Source organism: Lagenorhynchus albirostris, chromosome 1 (assembly GCF_949774975.1).
Source record: "Lagenorhynchus albirostris chromosome 1, mLagAlb1.1, whole genome shotgun sequence".
NCBI classification, from domain to species: domain Eukaryota; kingdom Metazoa; phylum Chordata; class Mammalia; order Artiodactyla; family Delphinidae; genus Lagenorhynchus; species Lagenorhynchus albirostris.
In genome coordinates, this window is record NC_083095.1 from 177582088 (window position 1) to 177594545 (window position 12458).

Below are 12458 nucleotides of genomic sequence, written 5' to 3' on the forward strand. Positions count from 1 at the left end.
GAGGTCACATACCTAAAAATTCCATGTGCTTTCTGGGTTCATGATGCTATGTTTTCTGCAGAAAATCCTAAGAACCTTATTAAAAGACTCTCAGATTTAATTAAATGCTATTTTCACTGTTTGTAGATTATTTGTAGACTATGGCTAACATGGAAATAAGTTTATTCTCCAAATCTGACAGATTTATCTGAAAAATAAGTGGATGGCCTGAGTTCTCTGACAATCATCTTTTATTATAAAACAGGAGATTGTCGTCATGGTAAAACAAATGCTTGAGTCTACTTGAAGGAATTCAGTTTTTCTTTTAAATTTCTACTAGGCAGTTAATAGAAAATGCCCAATTAACAAGATTATTTATTTTAAAGTACTTCCCAACATTTCAAGATATAACTAAAAAATATAATCAATATTAATGTGCTATTATTTTCTGCTATGTTTTTACATTGGCTGTGTTTCGTTTCCTCACATTGGCAGTCAACTTGATGGGGTATTTTATTCCTTGTTTTCACATGCTGGATTATTTACATATTTTTACCGTTTTAAATAGCACATTCTGTCTTATTTATTTTTCTTTTAGATTGTTTCTTTGTGTCGTGTCATTAGGCTTTCTGATACATTGCTAATTTGATCCCTTAAAGATTAATCATAGGTAGATTAGATGATAGTCAAAACCAAGCCTATGGATCAAGCTCTGGTTACCTTCCTAGTATATCACTTACCATATCATATACATCAATTTCCTCATATGTAAAATGGGGTTAATAATAGTATTGATACATGCCAAATACATTAATGTTTGCAAATGTTTAGAACAGTGCCTGACATTCTACCAACCCTAAATGAAGGGTAGTTATTATTAGTAATATTACTATTATTAACCCATTATTAGAAGCAATGCATAGAACACTTCTGCTTTATAACTGTTAACACAGCTCTATCCTTTCTGTTTATTTTTAATATTTTAGTAAATATGCAACAATACCTTAAAATTGTCTTAAATATTAACATTTGCTCATAAGGCTAATCATGTTTTCCATAGGATAATTAACCATTTTATATATAAAATTAAAATGTCTTATTATTTTATTTAATAGTAAGATTAGAAAACTGTTACAATTTTAACGTGTAACTGGTTTTGTACATATTTTGGGTTGAGTGTTTGGTTACATTTTCCCATTCCCTTTCATTTCCTGTGTACTTTTTCTTGAACTGGCTAATGTTCTTCACCAGAAAAACACTGTACAGTGACCAAGAACCCTGCAATGACTCAGAAGTCAGAGAAGGGGAAGGGTGGAGAGTAAGGGGTATGCAGGCCACTTACATCTCGGCCTTAGGCCTTTATGATTCTCCTGCTCTGCGCCTCAGAGCCTGGACTCTTATGCTTCAAACTTCTAGAGTAGCCCTCCACTTGTTTTCCACTTTTCACTTAAAATGTCCTTGTTTTCAACTAATTCATAGCTTTTCAGTCTCACTGGCCATGCCCACATTCTTCCAAGACATGTGTTCTGTTTCTTACTGAGTTCATGAACCGGAAAGAACTGCAACCACGAGTGTTGCTGAACATCACCCAACTGGCCAGTGAGCTCTTGTTGAGTCAAACTCATATCCGATAAGGAGAGGCTGTTATAGATTTGTTTTCCCATAGTTTTTGCCTTCTTCCATCCTTTTATCTGACTGAGCAAGAAACATGGTTAAAATCTTAAGAAGCTGGACAGCAGATCGCATACATAATCCTTTAAGATGCTGTCTCAGATGAGCGGCAACCTGGCCAGTCATTTGTTTACTCATTCATTCATTTGCTTTTCAGAAAACTTTGGATATTTATTATATTTCAATATCCATGTTTGTACTGATGGGACAAAAAATATAAATAAGATAGAAGTCCTGTTCTGAAACATCTCTGTGTCAGGAGTCTCCAAGGCCACCCTAGGTTTGGTCATATGATAGGAGGAATCATAAGACCCAGCTGTGATTTGTTACAGCGAAAGGATACAAAGCAAAATTCATAAAAGGAAAAGGCACTTGGGGCATTTTTAATGTCTGGGGAAAGCAGGGCAGGTTTCTAAGAGCACTCTCCAGCGGGAGCGCAGAGGAAGCATTTACTTCCACCAGCAACCAGTTGTGACAACACATGTGAAATACTGTCAACCAGGGAAGTTCATTAGAAACTCAGTGCCCAAGGTTTTTATTGGGAACTGTTCACATAACTACCTTCTATCTACCGTGTACCAAAATTCCAGACTCCCAAAAGGAAGGCTGGTTGTCAGCATAAACAGTAGTGTTTGCCCAGGCAGTATAGCCACAGTGAGCCACTCTTATCTGTTAGGGGATGGTGGGAACCCTCCCCAAATCTTAGTTCCCAGGCACCAGCCAGGGCCAACCTTGCAAACAAGATTTTCTAAGGATAGCAGTCTCAGGCCCGCTGTGTTAACTCTTTTCTGCACAATCTCACACTGAAGTGGGGATTGTTGGAAGAGGGTTTAAAGAGTCAGGTGTAAAGGGTTATTGGATTACAGAAGAAAACTCAATTAGCCCCGCCTGGAGGAGTCAAGGGAGGCTCCATTTACCGAGACAATATTTGAACTGGATCTTGAAGGAGTTGTGAGATTTCCCAAAGCCCTGGAGTGAGGAAGGGCTTTCCGCCATGCAAAGGTATTCACTGCAGGTAAAGAGATGATTGAGAAATCCTGTGTGGTGGGAGCATAGAGCATGATGGGGGAGGCAGAGACAGGGAAGAGGGGTTAGAACAAGAGCATGAGGTGTTTTATAGTATTGTTGGGTGGTAAGGAGCCTTAGAGGTTTTAATCAGAAAAGAGAAGTGAATAAATCTAAAAGGTATCTCTGATAGCAGATGGAGAAAAGGTTGGAGAAGGTAGAGTTTGAAGAAAGTAATACCAGGTAGGAGGCAAGAGATGGTGAAGACATGACCTGTGGTAGGGCTAGAGCACGGGGCAGTGGTCTTCAACCAGGGGGACACAAAGCTTAACAAGAAAATGATGTCCAGGTCCCACTCAAACCCTTTAATGTCTCTCGACAAAACATTCTGTCTGCTTTCTCTTCTGTAGCTATCTTACTCTGTAATGCTATCAGTCAAAACCTCCAAGTCCACTACATAGACAGTTCATTATTGGACAGAACCAAGAATATAACCATTTGTATGGAATTTCCTCTTCATTTCCGTAATAAACTGAGATGCGAAGCCATATGGCAGTCTACCTTAGCCGAATAATTTTATCTATTGTCAGATGAATCTAGCCAGTAAATCTGTTTGCAGTAAAAAATCTTAACGTTTTTGCAGAGGATCCACAAGAGTGATTTGGTTCATTTGTGAAGTGCAGACCAAAGTGCATGTCAGAAGGTGCAGTCATAATGGATCCTCATTGCACAAGGTGCATGTCAATTTATGTGGTTACTCCTTGGTCATTCGACATATATTGTATGTACGGCTTGTATGCAAGACTCAAGAAATACAGTTAAAGATGCATTCAACTATTAGCTAAATGTAAGGTATTTAAATAAAATCATTAGGATAAGACACAAATATAAACACATCCAACCCAGAACAGCTTTCTTCCCTTTTGTTTTTATTTTAAATGATTTTATTTTATAGTAGATGATAGCACAAAAGAGACTTGCAAGGTTTGCAAAGAATAATATGAAGATGTACGTGAGTTTCTTATTTTACTCTCAGATTAACTAGACATTATTGGGTTTCATAATGATGGTCTATTTGAAATGTAATGAAATACCTTCTTCAGTAATACTTTATCTACTGTTTTTATCAAATAAAGTATCTCAAGGATGTGTTAAGGTCAATTTATATATTAAATATACAAAAATAAGTCTTTTTGCTTTCCTTATATCCAAATGGAAGTCCTTAGATATATTTAATGTTTCCATGTGCTATGTGATTAACAACTATAGCAAAACATGTTGGCGAAAATTCTCTTTGACGGTTTTCCATCAGTGGTTTAATTAACACACAGTGGACAGAAAGCAGACAGTCTGTGCAACCAGACTATTCAAAGATCCCTCCTGTTGCTTTTGTTTTCACTACAGCTGGGAAGGGAAAAATTATATTACATATATCCCTTCACCTTTCTTCTGAATGATTTGTTTTGGTGGTGATTTAAAGGATAATTTGAAATATTTTTGTGAGTTAGAAAGCCCATGAAGTGCATAGGAGTAATTTACAATGTAGATAACAAGGCTGTGGTTTTGCCAGTTTTTCTCAGTCTTTATTTCTGGAAACATCCATTTTTGACTTGTTTTATCTTCTCTAAAAATCATTCTGAAATGGGTTAAAAATCGAAGCCAATTTCATACTTTAGTCTTGATGAACCATGTACTACTGAATTATGAGCAAACAGGAATGTTTCCTCTATGCATGATTGGGTCGTCTTGCTTATTCATAACCTAACCGGAGAAAAAGAATTAGGTATAAAATAGCAACCCAAAGAAAATTCACAGAGGCTAGGCACTAAAGCTCACAAATGTTCACATTGGAAAACCCTCAGTTCCTTCCTTAGATTTTGTTTATTACTCTTTACAGTCAGAGCCAGCAAGTGATTGAGTAATCAGTTTACAAAGTTTACTGTAGTAAATTCTAGAAGGAGCAAGCACATCCATCAGGGTGACAAACTAATCAACGGCTGTAATAGCAATTAATACAACAGTAAAGCAAGCAAAAAAAAATCATAAAACACTGCCAGAAAGTGAAAAACAAACACCAAAACCCACAGCTGTCTGGGGACTTACCCTTGTAAATGCTAGAGGAAGCATTTGCGCTTGTTTTATACGGGAGGCCTACCTGTCTGTTAAATTCACCTTCCCCAATAATCTAGCTAAAAATGAGTTGGAATGTTCATCACAAGAACAAGAGTTTGACACACTAATCAGACTTCCCAAATTTCAACTTAAGTGGTGTTAAAAGATAAACTAAGGCATATTCAACATTTTAAGAGTTTACCTGACTGAAAATCAATTTCAGTGGGGCAGCACAAACCAGAAGTGGTTAGGAACACTCCAAGAACCCCAACGAGGGGAGAGATTTTATGGAGAAAAGGCAGAAGAAAACAAGGAAATTATTTGATTGGCTGTAGCTTAAGTGTTTGCCTGATTCAGAAAAGTCAAGGTGTAAGTTTGTGACTGGTTGTCCTTAGGTTTTTTTTGTTTGTTTTTTTTTCGGTACGCGGGCCTCTCACTGTTGTGGCCTCTCCCGTTGCGGAGCACAGGCTCCAGACGCGCAGGCTGAGCGGCCATGACTCACGGGCCCAGCCGCTCCGCAAGATGTGGGATCCTCCCGGACCGGGGCACGAACACGCGTCCCCTGCACCAGTGGGCGGACTCTCAACCGCTGTGCCACCAGGAAAGCCCTGTTCTTAGGTTTTGATTTCTTAACCTTGAGGCAGCTGCAGGCTCAGGTTTGGGTTTACTTACGTAGGCTGCTAAGGTTTTAGAGCCACCTCAGTCTGATGGCCTCCTTGTTTAATTAGTTTAGCAGTGGGAATATGGACTTTATCCTCCCTACGTTTTGAAGCTCCTTCTTAGGGTAAGAAGGCAGGGAGAAAATGAGAAAGAGCAATCAAAGACGAGAACTAGACTTCCTCTGCAGACAGCTCCTCCAGTGTTAGTTGCTTCGTCTACTCTCTGCTCTGTGCCAGGGCCACAGGGGCTAGTGTTATGTTACTGGCCTAACAGGCATCATGAAAAGTACTATGTTTTGTCCTGTGTTATAAAAATCTAAAAGAATAATGGTAAAATTAATATCAGGCAATTAATATCCAATGGTAACATCTATTTTAAAGAAACCAACAGTTGAAGATTTTAATAAGGACTACTTCTTTGGAGATTTTGGTGGTTTTTTTTTTTTTCTGATTTACATTATAAAGAACTGAGAAACCTCTGGCTGGAGACTTTCCCTTTCTGTGATTTTTTTTAAATAATATTTTTATATCTAGGACTGTTTAATCCATTGACTACATGATATTTGCTATCCCTCTTATCTGCACTGACATTCTAGTAAGGATCCTATAGATTTTCAGTCGTTCCTACATGATTGTATTCAGATAGCCACCACCCCTAGTGCAAGGTGAATGCACAGCTCTAAAGTTTAATCTGAGTGTTGTGCTACGAGGCCTTATCTGGTTGTTATAAAACTTTATTGTGTACTTTTGTTGTAAGCTGCCTCATATATTTTTGGTAATGAGGCAGGATATCTAAATAAAGCAAATAAAATTGCTTTATGTAGCTTTGCCTAGAATCATAAGTCTTAGAACCTGGCACATACTCAGGAAAAGCTGTCTGCTTTTGCAGGTAAGATATTTCCATTTCCATTTGAAATATAGGGTAACTAAAGCACAGAGAGTTTTGTAAATCATGCAATATCCCCAATTCAGCAAACCTAACAGAAAGAATTCTACCCCAGGTCTCCTGAATCCTTGTACAGTATTTCTTCCGTACTTAATTGTGCCTGGTCCTATCATTTTTGCTCCAGAGAGACTGTCTACAATTTATTCATTCATTTGGTCAGTCAGCAAACATTTATTGAGCATTATTCAATGTCCAGTGGGGACAACACCTTAAAAAAGAAAAATTTTCGGGCCTTCCCTGGTGGTGCAGTGGTTAAGAATCTGCCAGCCAGTGCAAGGGACACGGGTTTGAGCCCTGGTCTGGGAAGATCCCACATGCTGCAGAGCAGCTAAGCCCGTGCACCACAACTACTGAGCCTGCACCCCAGAGCCACAACTGTTGAGCTCGCATGCCACAACTACTGAAGCCTGCATGCCTAGAGCCCGTGTTCCGCAACAAGAGAAGCCATCACAATGAGAAGCCCGCGCACCGCAACGAAGACCCAATGCAGCCAAAAATAAATAAATTTATAACAAACAAACAGAAAAGAAACATTTTCTGTAAAATACTCATTAGACATACTTATTGAACATTTACTGTGTGGAAGGTGGGAGGGGACCATGATAAACCCTCTATGTACCTGGGTTTCTTCCTAGCCTACAACTAGCTATTCTGTGAATTGAGCACAGTGCTACATTTTCTGGCTCTAGGGTTCCTTTCTGTGGAATTTTTGGCCATTTCCATCTCCATGACTCTTTTAAGCTCTAATATTCTCCAAGCCCATGGAAAAGTCTAGATTGCCAACACTGTGGTAGTGCATCACTCTAGACTGTATTCAATAAGGCTTTAGGCAGTGGCAGATCATTTAAATTCACAGTGAAATCAAAGAATAGCCCCTCTAGAAGAATGATTAGCATCTTTCTGAGTTCAAAGGGAGATATTTTAGACCATTTGCATGTGATTAGTAGTGGAAGCCTTAACTTGGTTATTAGAGTTCTAAGTAACCGATTTAATGGTATTATAAGCTTCATTAAATACATTTTTGTTTCTTGGAACATTCTTGTATTGATGGGAACCTCACAGCTGTAATTAAATCACTGCTCTCTTAGCGCTTTTTGAACCCATATCCTGCCAGTTATAAAGCCTGTCAATTCGTATCTTTTGGTAATAGTTGCCTAGAGGAGAACTGTTCTTGGTGAGACACTGAATTTCCCATACTTGTGGAACACCTTCCCCTGCTGACCCACTGAAATGAAAGACTAGGAGTAATGATTAAATCTAATTTTCCCTCCTGTAGTAGGAGAATGAGCTGGGTCAGCAAGGCCAGTCCCTGCAGATGGCTTTAAAATACCTTTGTGATTTGATCTCCTTGCCTTCCCATCCATTTCTCTAAGTGCCTATCACTGTCATCCTTTACCACCCTGACAAGATTCCAAGGTGAGAACAGCTCAAATGAGCAAGAGCGTTTGTGATGCCTCCCGAGGACGTGGCTTATTAAATGAGTTCGGCAGTGAACCAAGTCTGACTTGTGAGCTACAAGGCAGGTTAGCACGTTTGCACAAAGGTCATTCCATGTATTATTTAACCCATTCAAATGCTCTGTTTTCTCTCTGCTGCCCAGCATAACTCACATGAAATAATATAAACTCACAAGTTATTAATGTCTGATTTGTATTTTCAAATGTGCTGGGAATCATTTAGTTTCATTCCTTTGTTTGGATTGTAGTTTGTTTTCTCAGAACAACTAGAGAATGTTTATGAAGGGTGTGTGTGAAGGACGGGCAAGGAAGGGAATAAAAGTGCATTACTTTAGGGCTGCACAACTGTTTTGGGGACTCTGCTGGATGTGCACATTAACCATTGTCACGACTTACCGTGGTGTGTCCTAAAATTGCATTCTACTCGGAGATATTCATACCAACTCAAAAATATGACCGTTAAACAGATTTCACTGTTATGAGTTAGTTTCCTCTTCTTTTGACTAGCAGAATATTTTTCTTCTCTATTAGAAAGCATGCAAATGATGCATAACAGGTGGTAAATTTTTTTTTTTTTTTTTTTCCAAACAGATTGGCACTATGAGGTTGCTCAGGCCTTCCCACAAACAGAAGAGGAGGTGGAGGTGGATTCCCATGCATTCAGCCACCGGTGGAAAAGGCACTTGGATTCTCTCAAGGTGGTAGACTCAAACCGAGCCAGCCTGGGCCAAGACTCCCCAGAGCGCAGAGGCTTCACGGACCTGCTCCTGGACGACGGGCAGGACAACACCACCCAGATTGAGGTAGGTCAATGATCTGGGTAATTGAAATGGATTAATAAGTCTGTTTCTTACAAGGCACCCAACTTCCACATATGTATCAATATTTATAAGCTGTCCCTTCGGCTCAGTCTGGAACTTATGGACTTTTTTGTAGAGGATCAGTTTAATTCATTAATAAATAATTAATTTGTTAATATTCAGGAATTCAATAAGTAATTATAATTATGTTAAATAAATAAAATAAATAATAGCTAAGCCATTTAATCACCCACAACTGCACTTACTCAGGAAACAGACAAACATGGGCTTGCTGTGATGACGTCAGTGAGGAGACACAAAGGGAAATACAGTCCATCTCCTGCCTGCAAGGAGATGATTGTGTAACAGGGTCAGAAAGTGTAAACGCCGTAACCAGCTCATCCCTATGCCACGTGATATGCGCAAAAGTATACACAGGCCAGTGTGGCGTAGAGGAGGGGATGATCATCTGCTTGGGATTAGGGGATGGGCTGTTGTCAAAGAGGCCTAGGAGTGGGCACTTAGGCCCGCGCTCGGCAGATTCAGAGGAGCTCACCAGGTTGATAATTTGTCGATGGTAAAAGAGAAGATTGCTGGCAGAACGAATTACATCTGCAGAGGCTGAGTCTCAGAACAGCATGGCATTATGAGGAGTCTTGCATGGTGACCAACTGTCCCAGTTTACCTGGGACTGAGGGGTTTCCTGGAATGTAGAACTTTCAGTGCCTAAAATGTTCTGGGCAAACTGATGGTTGGTCACTCTATTACTCTATATAATTCTTTGTGATAATTGGGGCCACAAATTGGAAAGAGAAGGACGGTTGGAGGTGGGTTTGGCAAGTAGGGAAGGCTGCTGAAGGCACATTCTAGGCAGATTTTGGGGTTGCCCAGAGGCCTCGAGGGTGGTATTGCATTGCTTAAGTTCCCATAGTCCTTAGCATTGCAAATCCTAAAATATGATCTTGTTAGTATACTAGATATAACAGACACAAACAAGTGAATCTTATGGAACTAAGCAAAAACCATTCAAATGAGAACAGAAGCTATTTTTTCAGTTTGTTGTAGCCAGGGAGTGAGCCTCTATCACTTGCCTTTGGCAGAGACTCAAAAGCAGGCAGGGGAGTGGGAAAGTTTTTCCGTTAAAAAAAGAGAAGGCTCCAGGTGTGCTCTGATTAGAGGTTGTTGGCACGGAGAAGCTGGAGGCAGGCTAATCAGAAGCCGAGCATCTCGTGATTGGGGAACATACATGGCTTTCTGTGGTTGGTCCAGAGTGGGGCATAGGGACAAAAAATAGAGAAACCATCAGTTTTTAATCAAGTCCTGCCCCTTCTGGGCCGATGGCTGCCAGGATTGTGTTTTGGCTCCCTGGACTGGTTGCTCTAGAGGTTGGGGTCAGAGTTCTGTTGTTATCCATGGTCTGGACATTGTCCGTTTGTATATTCTCTCAATCTGAAGGTTTAGTTCCTACTATGTCCCAGGTAACAGGTTTCTATTTTAAAGAACCAGGCAGCATTCTTTTTACTGCCCTGAAATACTCATTATTTAGGAAAAGAACTCAACTTCATGAAACAGATATGACATAGTTCTGCAGATGGTATCAAAGCATCATTTTGTTCCCTCGTGGTGAGAGGAATCTTCAGAAATGAAGCACAGGCCATTGGGATTCTCTTTAGGTGAGAGCCCGAAGATTTTTAAAACCCCTCTCCATCGCCTTAGTTAGTTTGTGACTCTGGTGGCCGCTGACTGCCCCCGTCAGGCCCTTAACAGACAACAGAGGATGACGTGCCAGGAGCAGACTCATATAATATCTGTAAGAGGCTCTTCTGACTCCTGCAGAGTACCTGCTATTTTGGCAACAATGTCGTGGTAACAACTCAGGGTAGGCAACATAATTCCTCCCTGGGCTGCCCTTGAGCCAGGGTGCAGCGTAAAGAAAGGAGAGCTGAACAGAAGCAGAGATGTTTCCTCTTTGCCTGGAACTAGTAACCTATTGAGATTAAAGGGAGAGAACACAGACTCCCAGAACTCTGTGATCTCCGTGCAGGATGCTGAATTTTTCTAATCATTGGTAAAATAGAAAATCCTTTTACTCAGGGATATATTAACACTCCCCAAAGTATCAGTACAATTCTAGTTGTTAGTATAGCCATGATTCTGTTATTCAGCCAGTTTTTCTCTTTTTTTTCCTTAATAGAGGGAGACCATGTAATGTCAGAGATTTTGAATCAGTAAAAAGGAGGAAGGATGATGCGGGGAGCTAGTCACTGAGCACTCACTTGGTGCTAAGACCTGCCAGGTGCTGTACGGTCATCATCTTATCTGGTCCCTACATCAGCCTGCTGAGATAGGCATCCCCAGTTTCACTGGCTAATCTCAGTGATTAACATGAGGGTCCTTTCAGTTTTAGGTTGAGTATTTTTCCTAAGGTCTCTCATTAATGAGTAAAGGGCTGGCATTCAAACCCAGGACTGCCCAGCTCTCAAGATTTAGCCTTACTACTTGGCTCTGCTTCCTCTAATAAAAGGAAAAATAAATGGCTGTTTGATTGTGTAATGCTTTTGGATAACGGTAGCACCTGAATATCGATAGAGTAGCTTCAGGGTTTCAGTCTGGCTGAAAGGGGACTCGTCTTGAAGCCAGATTTCATAACTAGAGGACTGCTTTTATTTTGAGTTTATTTTTATGGGGTGCTGGGGATTGATGGAGATTATTGGGGATCTAAAGTCCCATAAGTCACCCCTCGGCACCACCACTAGTTCTGGAAGCAAAAGCCTACATCAGAAACTTCTCTGTAAAGTTTACTTATCCTGGCCCTTGAAATAGTATTTTTGAAAACTGTTGCGTCTCTTTTGGGGAAAATACTTTTGCCCGATTGAGTTAAATGGAAATAAGAAAGAAAGGAAGCAAATGGTTATAGAGTGATTGCTCTGTGCCGGGCATCGTGACAAGGTCTTTCTTATGTTTTAGGAATAGCATTTTGATTTATGTTGCTTAATATAAGCAATGAGCATGAACGACTGTGTATGCTTTTGCCTTTTAGAAGCTTCCAGAGTCGATGTCAGGAATCAGAATTATTTGGCCTGAGAGCCCTGATTGTAGCAGTGGCTGTTAAAATAATTTGTATCCCAGTGAGACTTAAACCACCCAGAATGGCATTCCTGTGCATGTTCTCCCCAACTTCTGCCATTGTCTAGACTTTGTATCCCACTTTCACTGAACAAAGACAAAAACAAAAGACAATAGCATATTTACTATTTTGGCACAAATTCACTCTGAAATAAACAAAAGCTGTTATTTTCTTAACTTGGTACTTGACAGTATTTTTTCTGGCTCTGCACAAGAACAGATAATGGAGGGATTGTAAAACTTAGTATCCCAGTTAAAGAATCTTCCAATTGAAGTTTCATTGCTGTTGTCATTGTTTTCTTTTTTTCATATTCTTTTCATGAAGATATAAAGATGTTTTGAAACAGTTCGTATTTCCTGATGAATAAGTGGGGACTCAACATTTGGCAAGCGCCACTGTCGATCTGCATTTTATTTTACATGAGACCTTTATTCTTGTACCTCCTCTGTTCATGTGGGTGTATAACCACTTGGGCAAGTTCCCTGGTGGCGCAGTGGTTGAGAGTCCACCTGCCGATGCAGGGGACATGGGTTCGTGCCCCGGTCCGGGAAGATCCCACATGCCGCGGAGCGGCTGGGCCCGTGAGCCATGGCCGCTGAGCCTGTGCGTCCGGAGCCTGTTGCTCCGCAACGGGAGAGGCCACAACAGTGAGAGGCCCGCGTACCGCAAAAAAAAAAAAAAAGAAGAGTACTTCCCCCTGAT

At 40.4% G+C, this 12458-nt stretch overlaps 1 protein-coding gene across 2 annotated transcripts in view; it reads left to right on the forward strand.

The window, feature by feature from the left end:
- Positions 1-12458, forward strand: part of PLXDC2 (plexin domain containing 2) — a 413757-nt gene that overhangs the window by 158495 nt on the left and 242804 nt on the right. For both annotated transcript variants that reach the window (XM_060161213.1, XM_060161202.1), the window contains exon 3: positions 8421-8632. In XM_060161213.1, the coding sequence (XP_060017196.1) occupies positions 8421-8632 (212 nt within the window). The remainder of the gene's footprint in view (positions 1-8420; positions 8633-12458) is intronic.